Below are 18,029 nucleotides of genomic sequence, written 5' to 3'. Positions count from 1 at the left end.
GACAGGAGAGGGCAGTGACAACAAACAGAAACCACTGAACAAAGCTCTTGACCACATTTCCACCTCTCTGTACCAAAAACAGATGTCCCCCCCTCCCCTCCCCCACTGCCTGGTATAAAAATGACATTACAATTTCTCTCGTCTCTTGCGATCAGTCATGTTCAGTCATGCTTTTCAACAGACACGCCTCACTTTGTGAAAACTCAGTTCTTTTTTCTCCAAGAGCAAACAGTCTTTACAATCAAGGCTGACAAGCACAGCCCAAGCGTTTTGGTTGTCCAATAATCTGATATTTTTGAATTTTAACGATCTTCGCACATAATTTCGTGACAGTATGGCGCACTTATAGCTTTGTAAGAAAAAAGTGCTGTTATCTTTCTCTTACCCTTATGAGACTTCGAGAAAGATTTTTTTTTTTTTACCCAAATTTAACAAATTATAACAGTGGTGTCACTCAGAAATGCTTCTTGTCATCAGTTTATTTTTGCAGTAGAAGGATTCAGCTCATTTACAGTGTAACAACGGTGGGGGGTGGTCAGTCTCAGGAGCGGCTCTGGTTTGTGTTGATCATGATGTTGGGCAAAGCATTGCGTCTTTTCCTCCAGGTGCCTAAATCTCGAGCGTATCTCTTAATCTGGTGGAACCACTGCTGAGTGCGAGCTTTGTCTGATGCGCGGAAAACGAAAGACTCCCGCCGAATATCGAGCACCTCGAATGTGTCCTCGCATTCCGGATCCGTCGACACCACACAGTTTCCCAGACGGATGGGCTCTCTCAGCACCGTGAACTTCCCGCTGCTCTTGTCCTTGATTAAAACCAGCACTCCGTCTCGAATGCCATCTCCACCACCCTCCCCCTGATCCCCCCGTGCCCCTTGGTCGCTGACCTGTCCTGGGGCGTCACCGGCCCGCTGTGTCCTCACCATCAGCAGACTCTGGACATTTTGGAACTTGAGGGCCTTGCTGCCCTTCTTCACCCACTGACCATCTGCTGGCTGGGACAACTGAAGGGGTCCCTCCATGACGAATCGTGTGTTTTCTCTTGCCCAGCCCACCGTCTTCATTGACACCTCTCGCATCTCGATGTTGATGACCTCCCTGTTTTTGCGGCTGTCGCGGCGGAATGAGCGGAGGGACCAGGTGACACCGTTGCCCTCCTGCTTGGTCTTCATGTTGATGTGCTCTAGATGGGATTCCACCCGACTCTTGGCCTCACGAAGACGTGCATAGTCGGGATGACATTCGGGAGTGACCTTAATGATTCGGCTCAACAGAAGGGGGTATTTAGTCACACGTTGGAGAGGCGCCATGAGGAAGGAGCGCAAGTTCATACGACGCAGTGCCGTGTTGTCATTCTGGGAAACATCCAGGAAGATTCTGAAAAGACAAAGAACAAAAAATGAAGTTGAAAACAGAGTTTCGGTGTGTGTCCAGGGAATATTCTTAAACATTTGATTAATGGGAATCACAGGACAGCCTGACTCATGGATGAGCTGTGGTTCTGTCTAAAAATATAAATCATTGCAGCTCTACTCTCAAAATAGAACTTCTTCTGAATAAGTGATAACCCGCTGTCTTTTCCATTAAGAATTATACTGAACAGCCGAGGCAGGAACTAGAGAAAGCTCCCAGAGCAACTTTTCCATCACACAGACTAACTGGAGGAAGAATCCTTGTTCTTTGCGTGTACCTGAGCAGTTCTTTCTCCTTCTCCAGTGTGTTGAGCATGTTGACCGAGGTGGACTGCTGCAGGCAGTAGGTCTGGAAGGCAGGCAGCATGCTGACGAACTCGAGAAAGATCTCTCCTATGTACACTGTCAGTAGATCTTCATCTCCCTGAGGTCAAACCACATGAGAGAAAATGGTCAAGTCAATGTTCAGCTTATTTACATTATGCCCTGGGAAACAATCTGACAATCTGTCAAGTCACTGTTATCTATTTTTGTCCCTAAAAGATCAGTAAAATAATAGCTTTAACACTGTTGGCATTATCTTAACCAGCTTCTTCAGGGAGTCACCTGGAATGTTTTTTAGCTACCAGGTGTGCCATGTCAAAAGCTAATTTGTGACATTTCTTGCCTTTTTAATGCATTTGAAATCATTCTTTGTATTGTGCCAAGATAGTGTTGGTATCTAGTAAATAGCCCTATTAGACTTCTGTAGTAATCCATATTATGGCAAGAACCGCTCAGCTAAGTAAAGAGAAACAACAGTCCATTACTTTCGGACACGAAGGTCAGCCAGACTTTAAGTGCAGTCTCAAAAACGCTATGACAAAACTGGCTGTTGTGAGGACTTCCCCAAGACCAGTAAAAACCAGAGTTTCAATATCCGGCCTCAGAAATCACCAATTATTGGCACCTCAGATTAGAGCCCACAAAAATGCTTCACATCAGTCAAGTAGCAGACGAATCTCAACATCAACCACTCAGAGGGGGGACTGTGTGAAACAGGCCTTCATCGTGGAATTGCTACAAAGAAGTCACTACTGAGGGAAACCAACAAGAGGAGAATTTTTGTTGACCAAGAAGCACAAGGAATGGGCATCTTAGCAGTGGAAATCTGTACTTTGCTCTGATGAGTCCAAACTTAAGAGGTTTGGTTCCATCCGCTGTGTCATTGTTAAAGAATTATTCAAAATTCAATGCACACTGAACCAGCAAGGCTCCCACATTATTCTGCAGCAACATGCCATCTCATCTCGTTTGTGCACATAGCAAAGTTACATCCAGTAACAACTATTTTCCTCGCTATAACGGCAACTGCAGTAACAGTGCAGTCAGGAAAAACTGTGAGAACGTTAAGCCTCATTTGAAGCCAGTTAATCAGCAGAGTAGTAGATGTGGGAAACTGTTTTTCACGTTGCTGTTTGTGTCATCTGGCATAGCCAGACCTAACATTATCACTACACTTCATACTGCAAGGCAAGCTCAGCTGGGTTTGTTGGTACACGAAAGCCCCCTCTGCTGCATGCTGTGTCGGTATGCTGATGCTGCTGTTTTTTTAATCCTTTTCTCTTTCTTAAGATATGTTCCCTTACATTGCCAAAAGAGTGAGAAGAAGCCCATGTCTTGAGCGTAGTATCCCTTTTATTCTTGTAATGCCATGATATACTACCATCACAGTGAAAAACGAAAAACAAACAAACAAAAATACTATGATGGAAATTTGGGGTCGTATCGCCCACCCTTACCTGAACCCAACTGCGATCACTTGGCATGGGTTGTACCGCAGACTGAAGGAAAAGCAGCCAAGTGCTAAGCATATGTGAGAACTCTGTCAAGACTGTTGGAAAAGCATTCCAGGTGATTACCTCACGAAGCTGGTTTGCCAGCAGTGCGCAAAGCTGTCATCAAAGCAAAATGTGGCTACTTTGAGGAATCTAAAATATAAAACATTCTGGGGTTTATGAAATGCTTTGTGAACAGCAAATGACTGCTGCAGCTACAGTATGGAGCGGCTTTCACGTGAACATTGAAGCAGAACGCATTACAAAGTGAAAGAATGACCAACATATTACAATTGGGTGCACTGGAGATGTGTTGCCGTGAGAAGAGCGTCATGTGAGATTTATTCTAGAAATCAGTGGAAATGGCCAAATCATGATACTGGAATCAGGGAAAATGACTGGAGCTGTTCAAAAGCTTTCAATTGTATCAAACAATCATTATCAGATGGACCTTCCCCAGTTGTTTTCTGAGCATTTTAAGGACTTGTCCATTGTGGCCAAAGAATTGAGTCCTCGGAAACAGCAACTGACCAAACGAACTCACGACAAGCTGCTTGTTTTGCCAAGGTCAAAAATAAACGTATAGGTCATGAAAAGTAAGTCTTGACTCTTGAGAAAATGTAAAACAACCATTGGGAATGATTGAATGTTGTGGTTCTAATGTAGTATTCTAAATAGACTGAAGAAGCTGAAATAATAGATAGAAAAATAGATTTTATTCAGTTTTTTAAAAAATGAGCCTTTTGGACTCAATAACGAACTAAAATGGTTTGTTAAGGTGGATATCCTAGAAATGTACCATAGGCAGTTGCACTCTGATGAAATGATGCCTTTATAAATGTGACAACCTTGTTTAACCCCTGATAGTTTTGTGTGTGTGTGTGTGTGTGTTACAGAGAGAGACAGTGGGTCACCTGGTCAAAGGCCTGGTCGATGCTGTCCTGCAGGTGTTCAGTAAAGCGGTCGTTGACATCTATCAGCTCCTGAACGTTACCGAACACCACAGTGAGCTGCTCAGCTGTCAGCAGCCCGGCGCTCTGCATGGGGCAGTAAAACTCCTCCTTAATGATCCGCAGATCCTCGCCGTAGCTCGACTCTGTGTTCAGAAACTCCAGGATGGCCTCCTTGCGCTCGGTGCGCAGCTTCGAGCAACGTTCACACATGCGCTCTCCTCTGTCTCTGGAGGCCCCGTCCCTCAGTCCACAGTCTGGACAGGGTCTCTGAGCCTCCCAGGCCCTGAGAGAGGCAGATGGTCTCTTCCAGGTGCGGGACAGACCCGGGCCGATGCCGCTGTCCACCCGCTCCACCTCGGCTCCCCGGCCTCTGCGGTGACGGTGAGGCTCGCTGTCCTCCTCCTCCCGCTCATCACTGAGGCCCACCACTCCGCTGTCGGCACTCAGGCTGCTGATGGTGCTCCAGCGATGCTGCCCGGACCGAGTCACGCCAAGACCTGCCTGGCGCTCCTCACCAGGGGGCTCAGAACGACCACGAATTGCTGCTGGAGCTGGGGAGAGAGAGATGGTGATGGTCGGAATCATTAGTGCTCACAATGTTTATGGATTTACTCTCTGAGGTCTTTGTTATTCACACCGTGTGGAGCTACACACACACACACACACACACACACACAGAATTAATAGCTGCTTCCCTAATAAACGCCCATTTAATCTGGACTAGTCATTACTGGTCATGTCAGAATGAAAAAAACTATTATAGATATCATCTTTCTCCAATAATTAGATCCCTAACCCTCCAGTCAAGGACTTAGCCTTTGTCCACATGCATGTCAATACTATTGTGAGAGCCTGTGTGAGCGTTCAAACAGAGACACGCTTATGTGTTTGCTGAGCTGCTAAGACAGGGATTCAAATGTCTCATTCAAACACCTGCTTCATTATACAAGTGCCATGCTAATTATGCATTTATATGAAACCACCTAATTTTTTTCACACTGAGGAAAAAGGTAGTTTTTAAAGTCAGTATTCATTTTATCCACCGGAAAGAGCAACAAGGTCATCATTAGCATATGCCATATTGACTGACATTCTGTGGCCAGCGTCCAGTGTCAAAGAGCTTCTGTTGACAGGAAAGTGCATGGTATCAGCAGGGGAACTCTATATGTGTGTGTGTGTGTGTGTGTGTGTGCGGTGGGTGAGGTGAGGCCTGGGTGCAAAGGCCAAAATAGTCAGAGACAAGCATGACACTAAGTTGTGTAAGAGATGCTACAACGAAACAAACACAGCTTTTAACAGCCTTAATCTTTGTGAAATGGGATGGATTGTGAAGGTTCACCTCCTCTGATGAGGTGAGGGAGATGTAATAAGCACATGGAGTCCTGTAATTATATCAATTCTAATTACATTTATGAATAGAAGAGGCTGGATGTGGTTCTCCACAGGAAGGAAGCATCAAGTCATAACAGCTGATGCAAAGCTGGGGCCAAAGCCTGTTTCTGGACACACTCGTTTTATTATTGCTCTGGCGAGGTCCATGGATCAAGTGATAACCATGGCACCATCTACAAGGCACTTCACGTTTTTTGGGGTCCAACTCTTCTGCCATGAGGTGAAGAAACAAAATAATTTTTTTGCCCATGTCATGCTTTAAGATAAATATTTCAGGAAAGGCCTCTGTTCATCTCTGTTGCTATAAGTGGTTTCCACATTATTTTTGGGTGCCACCTTGATAAAAACTTCAAAATTCAAAAAGTGCCTTGTTTAGTTGCAGCTAAATGTAGACATATGGACAGACCAATGTTCAGCAATTCTGCAAAATTTAATGGTATTTCACACTAACCCTAATGTGCTGCTTCAGGTACAATGACGGAACATTGAATGAACTTAACATTTTGTAGAAATCATTCTTCTTCCTCGATAGGATTAAAGTATTTTTAACCATCTGCAAATCAGCATTACTGTCTATGTATTTACTTGCAAATTTGAATTTAGATGCAGATTAAAATGGTTAAAACATTTATTTTCTAAATTACAAATTTAAGGGATCGTGAGGCCTTGAATTATTTAGTTAAGTTTGCACAGATACATAAAAAGATGGAGTAAGAATTAAAAAGATGGTTTTATAAAAATGCAATGGATTACAGGCAGAAAACAGGTCAAACACTGTGACACGTGTCTAGTACTTACCGCTGTCTCTGTCTCGGTCTCTGTCGCGGTCTCGGCGATGGCTGTGGAGTCGGGCGGCGGCAGCGATCTTCATCTCCAGCTGTTTGCGCTTGGAGGCGTCGGCTGGCATGGGGTCGCTGTAGTGGGGCCGGAGACGGCACTCGCGCTGCGCCCTCACCGTCTCAGCCAGCTCATAGGCTGCATCCGAGCTGGAGCGCCTGCAGCCCAGACCGGTGTGCTGCTGGTTGGAAGGACACGTGTGTCAATCAAACAGTCCCGTTGCCATGGCAACAGATGAAAAAGGGCACAACTCTCCGAGGAGATAAGGTGAGAATGATGATAAGAGAGGAACCACAGCTTGAGTATCTGTGTGTGCGTCTCTGTGAGGAGCTTTCATGCACAGTGTCACCATGCTCACTGTCATGACATCATTACATAAGAAATCTTGGTTATCGCTCTGATCCCCCCTCGTAGAACTGACAAGAATCCAAATTTCATACTGAGATGCAGCACTAATCATCTGCCAAGTCTTGTAACAGACTCTAAACACAACAAGGCCACACATCCAAAAATCTGCTCTGATCACATCTTGAAATCACCCAGCCTTGAAGATAAGAAAGGTCCCCCGAGTGACAATTCAAAGCATCCCCCCGCTTTTTTCAAGGTAAAGAAAGGAATTCCCTGACACAATGCAGCATTCTGGACGGACAAACGCTCCTCATGTGGCTTTAAAAAGCATTTTAGGGTCTATCAAGCCCCTTGAGAGGTGACCTAAGGTGGAAAGTTCAAAGGTCATCGCTGTGACACACAACTCCTCACCCCAGAGACGTCACCCTCATGCACTGCATCTGATCAAAGATTACCTCCTCACATGTTCTGACAGTTCTCTGACAACGACCAGCTACACATGACGGAACGGCGCAGAAGGGTTTTCAGTGCTCCATACCAGAAAACAACATGATTGAGCTTGCAGCCATCAGGTAACATGAAGAAGAATAATTCATGATCTACTGAATTATCAAATTGCAGCCCTTACTTTGGGAATGCAGAGGCAGGCTCCACTGTGGAATCAAAGCCAAATTTAAGAAAGGCAAGAAGCAAATGCGCCTCGACATCTGTTTTCCAAAGCACCTACAGCCTCGTAGCATGCAAGCAAAATGTGACTCCATGTCAGTCCGGCTCCTCTGTTCTGCAGATGCACAGCGAGGAGCACAATGCTCGCTGCAGCTGAGGCTGGTGTCAAGCTGCAGCCAGCCGGCGGAGAGGAGCCATGCAGAGAGCAGGAATGAAGCGCTGAGTTACCAGCAGCCAGCTGCTGGACGGGGGCTTGTTCCTGTTTTCACTGCATCGTCAGACGTCGAGCTGTTGCTAGAAGACAGACCGCTGCATGTCTTGTCTGAACAAATACCTCTGCATCAGTATGTGTGAGTGATGTGCATGTGCGTGTGTGTGTGCGTGTGTGTGTGTCGCAGTCCCCTTGCTTGTCCCAGTCATCCTTGAATACCAATGGATCTATGTGTTTCTGTGCACTATGAGACAGCAATGAAAAGCGGTGAGCAAAGACAAGCACAGACGACACATTTAAGACACAAAAAAAGGAGGAAAGAAAATGGAAAAGAATCCTTACGCATTCTCCTGCTTCCTCTCTTCCTCCTCCTCCTCCTGCAGGCGTCTCGTCGCCAGCCTCGGCTCTGCAGGCCGTTGCCGACGTTGCCATGGCAACGGCGGAGGGCTGACTGTCGGCCGAGGGGGCGGTGATGTCACAGCCGCCGTCCCGATCACCTGACAGCCTGACGGGGGCCTCGGCGGAGATCTCTGCACTGCAGCTGGTGGAGAGGAGAGGAGACAGCGGTACAGGGGGAGAGAGAGATGGATGGAGAGAGGGGGGGGAGTGAAAGGGAGGGACGAGGGGAAGAAGGCAAGGAGAGGGAGAGTGAAAGAATGGGAGGAAGAGAGGGAGGAGAGGCGAAAAGGGAGGGACGGAAATGAAGAAAGCCAAAGGAGGAGAAAGAAATGCAGGGAACAGGAAAGAGAGGAGGGTTGAAATTGTAATTCTGGCAGAGCTCTCTTCTCCTTACAGCATCCCTGTCATTCACTCCACCTCATTCTTCCACTGCTTCCTGCTGTGTCTATCCCCACCACCCACCCTCCTCCTCCTCCTCCTCCATCATCATCATCCCTCTACCCCCCCTAAACACCCAAATCAATGCCTCTCCTCCCTTCCTAAGCCACCCCTTACCCTCAACCCCTCCTCAGGAGCGCAGCAATTAGACACATCAGTGGACATTAACACCTGAACCCTTGGACCTCAGGGACCCTGCCTGCACACAAACACACAAAAACACACAGAGGCGTCACACTTTTCCTGCATTCCTTTGTCTGATAACTGGGGATCCAGGCTTGCAGCACAGAGCCGGCGTGTGTTCTCAGACAACCTGCAAAAGCACACAGGCTGTGGCAAACACGCTACTACTCCACCGGAATAGCACTACACACGCACACATCCACGAACACAAGCCACGAAAGCAGGCCTGCAGGGACGCCCATGCATGCATTAGTAAGAGAGGGTAACAAACACACAGCAGAGACAAGACGTCTAAGCTAGCAGTGCGCCCTCAGAGCGAGACGCTGATCATGCGACAGGCTTGCATCTGGCCAGGGACCTTTACTGCAAGTCATTCCCAGTGTCCCTCTCCCCCATCATTGACGGTCCAACTATGTCACAAAAATACCGAAAAATAAAGAAATCCACTCAAGTTTGTTGTAGACTGGTCTCACCATTTTACTTAAAGCTGCACTGCTTCATTTTTGGCCACTTAGGGGCAGATGAACACCACAACACAATGATAATGCCTTACAAAGTTGTTATGGCGAACAAACTAACAAGTAGAAAATATATATAAATGCTATTTCCTGTGTTTATATACTTTCTGTACATCAATCTAGCAAATAACATATCACTATAGAATTAGATATGAGAATTTCCAATTGAATAGCAGTCTACGTGGAGAGGAGTTTTATGTATTTTTATCGCCCTGAGTCATGCCTGCAGGTGTTCTAATCAGGCTGCATGTGTAATCTCCACCAGTCAGAGGGTAGAGCAGTAGCATCTAAAGCATATAAAGCCCCATTAAACCTATTAAATGTCTCTGTACTGTTTTCAGTTAAGTATATTTCAAAAAAGGATTATGAAGTTGTCACATTCTGTTTTATTTATGTTTTACATAATGTCCCAACTTTTCTGGAATTAGGGTTGCAGCCTGACAGGCAAATCTTGGGGCCAAAAAGTGCAAATAACTCACTGCTGCTTGTAAAGCTTAATTACTGCGAATGCACCGTAATACCTGAAAGCAACCGAGAAGAACGTCAGCTCCCCTGGATTTTGGCAGCTTGACAGTCCGAAGACTGTTTAGAGGGATTTTAGAGAGTAAATCAAATTGAAATCTTCATAATATGGGGGGCAACAATAGGAATTGGAAAAGTGAGGGGCACCCCCAGATCCCCAATGGAAATTATGCCCTTGGGTCTCCACCAATGGGTAGGTAGTGTACAGTTTATCAGAGAAACCAGCTGCCTCTGAAGCCACTGAGGCTGAACAAAACAATAAATGTGCCATCAAGCCAAAACAATGAATTAAGCAAAAAGAGCTAATTTAAAAAAAAAGCTAATTCCCAGTGGGTTGCTCACTACAAGCCACCCATTTCACATTACATGTAGTCACATTGATTAGCCGCGCTCTAAAATAATACACACATCTTTTGCACTACAGTATATTGATTTTGTTCTTCAACCACTGATGAGCTTCATAGTCCAGCAGACGTGAGAGTAAATATAATATCACAGCAAGAAAATAAAAACCCTTGTAACAGCAGTTTTAGAGATTATTATATTTATACTCAAATGAAAGGTGTTTGTGGTTCTTTATCGGCTCAGCAGGTTTAATAGGCCCAGGGGCCAGAGCCCATAAAACAGTTGCACAGCGTATGGCTCTCCGGATGAAAGAAAAGCTGCACATTCCTGAAATATTGACTTCTCCAACTTCTCCTGTTTCCAAAGTGGTGTATGTAACAAGGGAGGGGGTTGGGTATTCTCAGGAGCAGGTGGGGTTAGTGCTGATGGTGAGGTTGCATGGTTTACATCCAGCAGCAGCTGTACTGAACACACATTCGAGATTCAGTGATAGTGGCTCCTGAGCTTCAGTATAATATGTGAGCTCCTCTTTTCTCTTTGCATCATCAGTTAAACCGCGGCTGTAACCGTGGCTACTGCACACATCTACGTTTGTCCTGTCCAATCTCTTAGTTCTTATTGTTTGTTTTAAATAATTAGATATTACCCACTTATTATTGACTGTCATTCACTTTTTTGATTAACTGATAAATTAAGTCTATGAAATGTATGAAATGCTCATCGCCAGAAACCAGGACCCAGGGTGACATTATCAAATAGCTTGTTTTGTCTGACGAACAGCCTGAAAGCCAAAGACATCCTATCAACACTGATACAAAACAGAGAAAATCACATTTGGGAAGCAGGAACCAGAGAGTGTTTGCGTGTGTGTTTGCTAAATGAACAATTAACGGATTACTGTCAATCCACTAATTAACGAACTAATTCTTTCTAACCTCTGCTATGATACGCAGGTCACTTTGGCCTGTTATGCATCGTCAAACATCCCTGTGGCGACTTAACATGCGGCCTCATTATTCTAATGGTTCTTACATAACTATGTCTTTTCTGAGCTCCCTCCCTTCAAACCAGTTCAACTGCTGAGCTCTTTCTGGACACGTCATGAAAATAGTTTCTCAACATCCCTCTGATGCTCTGCGGCACTCACACGTTTTTCATATTAAGCACAAAAAACCCGGGTAGCCTATACTGTTTAGAACTGCACATGTAATCAACAAAGCCAAGAGGGGACAGCAGATAAAAAGTGTCCAAAGGTCTAAATTAAACTGGTGCCAGTGTGGTGAAAAGACAGATATAATCACTTCAGTTTTGAGGACGCACCTCTGAAGCGTCCAATCGGTTTTCCCTTGGACACGCTGTCATTAAAAGCCTTTCCTTCACAGTATTTGCTGTCACACAGAGGATGATGCATGGGCAGTAATAACCTACAGCTTAATTCATCAGGAAACTGCTGCATGTGATAGATCGCCACTCAACACGGTACAATGTCACACTGAAATTAGCCCGGCTGTCAGTTCCACTGATGCATATACCACTCCAGTGAATTCAATATATTTTTCAGTGTGTGCCTCTAACAGATACAAATAAATATAAGACGTTAGATACAGTGGACACGTGCGTCCCTCGACACGCTGCACACAACTGGTTCACCTTTACTGCAGTATACAATTAATTCAGCGGTGCAGGTTTAGTGCTTCCCTCCATGTCTATAAAACCCTCCCAGGTGTAATAACATGAATGTTGCTATAATAATATAAGGAGAGATGCATTGTGCTTTGTATGCAAGCTTGGCTGCGTGATACACTTAAACAAAGAGACTTATTGGTGGAAGTCAAATACCTCAGGGTGCAGAGATCACACAGAACACTGTCATGTTTAATTAATAAATCTCCACGTATTAAAACATTCACAGAGCCTCAAGTCAAATTTAAATCACGGGGGAGCACACAGTGTGTTGCACTATGGGTTCTTTTTGAACATAAAAGATTAATCCACTTGGGATAAACAATGTTGAACGTGAGTTGCCAGAGCTTTCCATGGGGTCTGGGAGAGAACTGCAGCAGTGCTGAAACGATCAGCTGACTAATTGGGTGACAATTAATCAACAATTTGGTGATCAATAAATCGTAGCTCAAACGTTGCATCTGGCCTTGATCAATCAATTAGCAATCAAGGAAAATACAAAACACAATCGAGTTCAAGCTTCTTAATTGTGACTGTTTTATATTATTGCAAACTGAAAATATTTGGTACACACATTCATGTCTCACTCGGGATGACTTGCAACAACTTTGGCGAGCCTCTGACTTTTCATCTAGCGCCATCATCAGGTCAAAACTTCAATTTGCACTACAAAACTGGTGACATTCCCTCGAGTCTCCATCGTACTTTGTGCAATAGCGAATGTTAGCAAATGCTAAACTAAGATGGTAAACATGGTACACAATATAGCTGCTTAGCATCAGCATGCTAGCACTGAGACTGTGAGCATGTAGCTCAAACACCACAGAGCCACACAGACCTGCTGGCATGGTTGTGTTCTTGTTATCGTGTTGATTGGCTTAAGCAAGATGACACGATTCATAGACTTCACCGTGGGCATTTTCACCATTTGATGATTCTATAGATTAATTGTAAAAAGATCCTTTGGTTGCAACACAACTGTAGACTGTAGCTCCACACTCTCAGATGTTGAACATACACTGCATATAAACAAAGACACACACAGCACTTATTTTTCTGCTGCCTTTATGCAGTAGAGCTTCAGACATCCATCATCCCTTCTAGCAGCGCAGACAAAGGAGCGACAGTGGAGAGTCCTGACAGGCAGGGAAAGATATTGTCTATATCTCCCATCTATCACAGCCTGCAGCCTGCAGGGGGGTGGAGTTTATTTTCTTCAGTAGGCCTTATCAAGTAGCTCCTCTGTGTTCAGGGTCTAATATTTACATTGCACAGAGGCCCGGACCCAAATGGCACCACAGTGCTGTAAAACACACCCTCCTCTTGTTTGTCCTTGATCAGAATGAACCACAGTGGAGTGAAGCCTGCATTTATTTAGCCAACAGCTGACACCGAGAGAGAGAGAGAGGATAGACAGGAAAACAGTAAGTCTGTAGGGATGGTGCCAGTCTTCCAGTCTGTCATGCTTCATGCCAGCCTCTCGCCCACAGTCTAGTCTTCATTGCCAACCCTGTTAGCTCCGACAGCTGTTATCACAATAACTGAGATAAATCGATAACACAACAACACACGCGGGCTTAAACAGATGGACTCACACACACCGTCAGAACGCTCTGGCACTGCAAAGCACACAGAAGTGTGCTCACACACACTTCACTGATAGGTACACACACCTCTGCTGCTGGGCTCAGATGATGTGTACTACAGGATCTATTTTCACCATCAAAAAGATTAACTGGATTTAAAAACGATATGCTTATTGATAAAATACTCAAGTCTCGTTGCAAGTACAGTGCAGCACAAACAGAGAAAACAGAAATAAATCAGAGCTACCTGAAGCCAGTTTGTATTGATGATTGTATTGATGGAGACTTTCATTCTCCAGTCTGATCCTGGCTGTGATGGGAGTATTCAGATTCTTTGCATAAGTAATAGCAGCAAGTGCTCAACCACAAGGAAAAGTCCAGCATTGAAAGATTTTGCTTACAGGTTAGAGGCCGCATTAAGCTATAGATACATCCTATTGGTGTATATGTCAGGCGACAACTAAGAAATGTTTTAATATTGTAATGTTTTAAAGTTGTAACTGGTGAAGGTGGAAAATATTTTGCTCCTGTCTACACAGTCGGATAGATAGTAATATTTAATAAAAAGTACAATATTTTGCTTTGAAATGTGGTATAGTATAAAGATAATGGAATAAAAATAATGGAAAAAACATCATGCATAAATAAATATATTGAAAGAAATGTACTAAGGTAGAATGCTTGAACACTCACCCACATCTTGATGTGTGTGGAAAGCTTGTGTGTGGGTCAGAGCTGTTTTCAGGTCTATTGGATCAAGTCAAGTCTTCAGCTCAGGTACGGATGCTGCTTTCACAATAAGAGCTGAACTTCTGTCAGTTGAGCACTTTAAATGCTTTTATCCACTCAAAGCAGGGAACTGAAATTACACTTATATTTGTATCTTATTTGGCAAAATGAAACAATACACACAATAATCAATGGTGGAAAGAGCCTAAGTACATATTTTCAAGTACCTCTTGAGGTACTTGACTTGAGCTTTTCCATTGAGAGGCACTACACTGATATGATGTAAATATGATATAATACGTGTTCTTTCTTTTTATACTCGAGTAAAGTACAAAAGTGCGATCAGCAAAATGTGCATGCATAAAAGGTTGAATGCAGGACTGATGATGATGATGATGATGATGATGATGAACTATTTTGATATTGTCATATTTTCAGTTTTACTTAAGTTAAGACTCTGAATACCTCTGACAGTAACAAACACATAAACCCCACTCCTCCCTCTCCTCCTGCTCCCTCAGACCAACCTCTTCTTGATGAGGTCCAGTGCGGAGCCGATGAGGCCATCCTTCATCTTATAGATCTTGGCTCCATAGCTGGACAGGTCCGTCCCCTCCAGAAGGAGTGCTGGGCAGCAGCTGGAGGGCCGTTCCCAGTTCTCCCTGCTTGGCGGGAAGGGAAACGACCCAGCAGGTTCCAGACTGCTCCTCCTTCGCCTGCTGCTCCCATCATCTCCACCTGCAGTAGAGGCCTTCTCCTGGGCGGAGCTGGCCAGGGGCTGCAGGGGTGAACGTGGAGACGGGCCTGTCCGGATGGGAGAGAATGTGCTGGTGATGCAGGTGCTGGAGGAGGCGGGAGCTGCGGTGCTGTTACTGCTCACAGTGTAACAGGGAGGTCTCTCTGAGGAAGTGACCATCTCCAGGGCTTCACCACTCTTGCCCGTCCTCTCACCTCTGCTCATTTCTCCCTCCACCTCCTCCGAGTTCTCTTGCTGCTCTCTATTTCCACCACTAGAGTTTGACTGAGGAACAGTCCAATCAGATGGAGGTACATTACTGTCTGCCGTTCCTGTTTCCTGGGGCAAGTCGGCCTCAGGTTTTCCAGATACCACAGAACCGGCTGTGGACTCTTTGCTCTGTTCGCCCTCCTTCTGCCTCATCCTCTTAAACTCCTCAAACGTAGGGATGTGTAGGCGTCCCACAGGAGGTCTGCAGCGCTCCGATGCAGAATCTGATCCACGCCTGTTACCTGCAATGTTGTCTGTTGTGTAGGACGTCTTAACCGCTCTCGGGCTGGATGGGGAGCTGTGGAGAGCCAGGTTGGGACTGCTGTTCTGGCGCCGGAGTTGCAAGCGCCTCAAGACCTCCTGCTTGATTTCCTCGGGGCTTGTAATGCGCATTGTGCATATCGGCCTGGACCCAGCACCTGTTGAAGTCAGGTGATGAGCACCCTCCCGTTCAAAGGGGGCAGCACCTGGGGTAATCTGAGGCCGCAATGGGAGGGGCTTCAGAGGCTCAACTGATGACCTTGCACTCTGGAGGCGGAGTTTCTCCCTCAGGCCCTTCCTTGCATCCCATTCGTCAACGCCACCTGGAAACAACAATTGAGGGAAGAGTGGTAGTTCTTTCCTGGGCAACCCATGTCGAGGGTAAAATGCCAGGCTCTCTGGGTTGGGTACCAATCCATGGGCCCCTATCACAGATCCATCCGGAGGGCCACCACACCAGTGGCTAGTTGAGGTGTAGCGTAAAATAAACTCACTGTCCATGCTCCTGTAGGGGGCAGCGCTGAATGTACACAGGCCAGAATCTGCCACAGTGTTCCAGTTGAGGTTCTCCATACTCCTGTAAGGCCTGCTGCTGTTGTTTCCTGTGTGGATGCAGGAGCCCGGGGCCGGGCCCTCACCTGGTCCCGCCCCCAGAGGACCCTGCCTGCTGGAGCAGTACCTCAGCCCCAGGTTAGTGAGCAGGGTGCTGCTGTTACACCTGGCCATGAGTGGGAAGGGAGGCCCGTGGAGGCCCGGGTAGTGAGGGACACTGGGTCTGTGTCGGGGGAAGGAGGACAAGGGATCGGGGGACAGGGGGAGGTTGGCGATGCAGGGCTCCATGTCTATGACGAGGTCGAGGTGAGAGGCACAGCCAGCAGGGGAGCCGGCAGAGGCTGCGACGGAGTCGGTGGAGGGGTAGTCACATGGCGGTGGAGGCTTTACGTCTGGCATGGCTGTGGGCTGGGCGAGTGGACCCCAGACACACAGTCAGCAGGTACGAAGAACTGCAGCCTGCAGAGACGAAGACAGAAAGCATGACGATAAGATCAGAGATATAAAGGATCCATGCAGACAACAACTGACAGGACAACCTGTCCTTCACACTGTGACTGTGGTCCTGCTGTGTTCACGCTATGTAGCATCAGTATATAGAGAGAAGACTGTGGAGGTTGTTACTATCACCAATATCACTATAAAATATCAACTTTCTCATTTTGCACATTTTAACCCTTTTTTTTAGCATTTTTTTTTCAAATTGTACAGGCAGCCATTGTTTTACATTATTTTCTGTATAGTAAGAAAATGAATAGCAAGCTGTTAGAGCCTGCGTGGGCTGAGCTGTGAAATTCGCCATCTGTGAATATAAATTCTGCATTAATTGTAGTGAATGTTACATTTTTGTGGCATGTTAATATAGTTAGTGTGAAAATTATTGGTGACTTGATGATGTCCACCCTGTTGGATTACACAGGGCCAAAAACCTTAACCTCTATAACATACACTGAAAAACATTTCATTTCAGCTCCCAAGATGCAATGTGGCTTCGTCAGTAGATCAAATAGACACTTTCTACATTTATTTGTGCATTAATTTATGCACAACATTAATTTTACTACATGTACAAAATGCAGATACAGATTCAGAGAAGTATGTTTGGAAGCTTTATGATCCCTATCAGAAATTAATATGGAACTGGGTTCTGAACAGAGAATGGCTGCACAACATAGGTTTATTGGGTTGGAAGTTACTTAATTTAGCCAATTAATTTATCTGATCCTGAATCTGAAAGTCAGAGATAAAACTGATCTAAAGCCTAAAATGGAAAATATAAAAACAAAAATTCTGCTATCATATTGTGGTCATATGATATCATGTCCAGTTTTCTCCAAGCAAACGTAACTAAAAACTGACAAATATATGAATTTCATTATTTTACATGCATTTTTGTGTATATTTTCTATACTGTGACATAGATAAACATTAGCAGAAATATTCTTGATTTGAACCAAAGCACCTTCCCCTTCTGTTATCAGACTGGACTCTTTGATGGTCTGTGTTAAAATCAGCCTGCTCATGCAGCTCAGATCTAATCCTCGATCACTGAATCCACAGTTCAGACTTAACGTGCAGACTTTTGGCCATGTGACAGATTTGTTAGGGGTCTTCAGCCATGGGGACAGCAGCACAATGCACCCCTACGTTGGATAACCACAGCCCTGGACACAGAGACACTGTCTCTGACGCGTGGTTCCTTCACCAGAATAATCACATTCATTTGATATAAATGGCTCCCTGTCTACCCCCCGCTGGCTTTTTCTTTTTTCTTTCTCTGCAGCAAGAATAATAATGGAGGGATTATTGCCCTGCTTGTCAGGCTATTAAAACATGAGATTGAGAGACGGATACAGAGAGACAGACAGTGCAGGAGGAAGGAAAAAGAAGGAGAGAGAGCTGGGAAATGAGACAAAGATGAGAGAGAGACAGAGGAAATGAGTGTGACGCGAAGAGAAAGCTGTAAGCTGAGGCGACAGTAATGAAGATAACTGCTCGGCTGTCCACTGGCGGCTGGCTCTGCTCTTTCCTTCTGACTTATCAGACAGCAGTTGTAGATTAGCCAGAAACCGAGAGAGCTGGCAGGACGGTGCTGGGTGTACTGCAGCTCTCTCTCTGTAATGAGTACAAATAGCATGTCGACCGCCCAGCCCAAACGGCCATCATCCCTAT

At 45.4% G+C, this 18,029-nt stretch overlaps 1 protein-coding gene across 1 annotated transcript; it reads right to left on the bottom strand.

Annotated features, from left to right (window-relative positions):
- Positions 1–541: 541 nt before the first annotated feature.
- On the bottom strand, positions 542–16,256 carry si:dkey-91i10.2 (uncharacterized protein LOC555224 homolog). The gene is made up of 6 exons (XM_041951012.1): positions 14,566–16,256; positions 7,978–8,176; positions 6,393–6,591; positions 4,143–4,735; positions 1,690–1,835; positions 542–1,376 (listed from the first exon to the last, which is right to left on the bottom strand). Exons 1-6 carry the CDS (start codon positions 16,254–16,256, stop codon positions 542–544), a joined length of 3,663 nt encoding a protein of 1,220 aa, XP_041806946.1.
- Positions 16,257–18,029: the final 1,773 nt, after the last annotated feature.

Source organism: Chelmon rostratus, chromosome 13 (assembly GCF_017976325.1).
Source record: "Chelmon rostratus isolate fCheRos1 chromosome 13, fCheRos1.pri, whole genome shotgun sequence".
In the NCBI taxonomy this organism is placed as follows: Eukaryota; Metazoa; Chordata; class Actinopteri; order Chaetodontiformes; family Chaetodontidae; genus Chelmon; species Chelmon rostratus.
The sequence above is the reverse complement of the archived record's forward strand: the minus strand, read 5'-3'. Positions and strand labels throughout refer to the sequence as shown.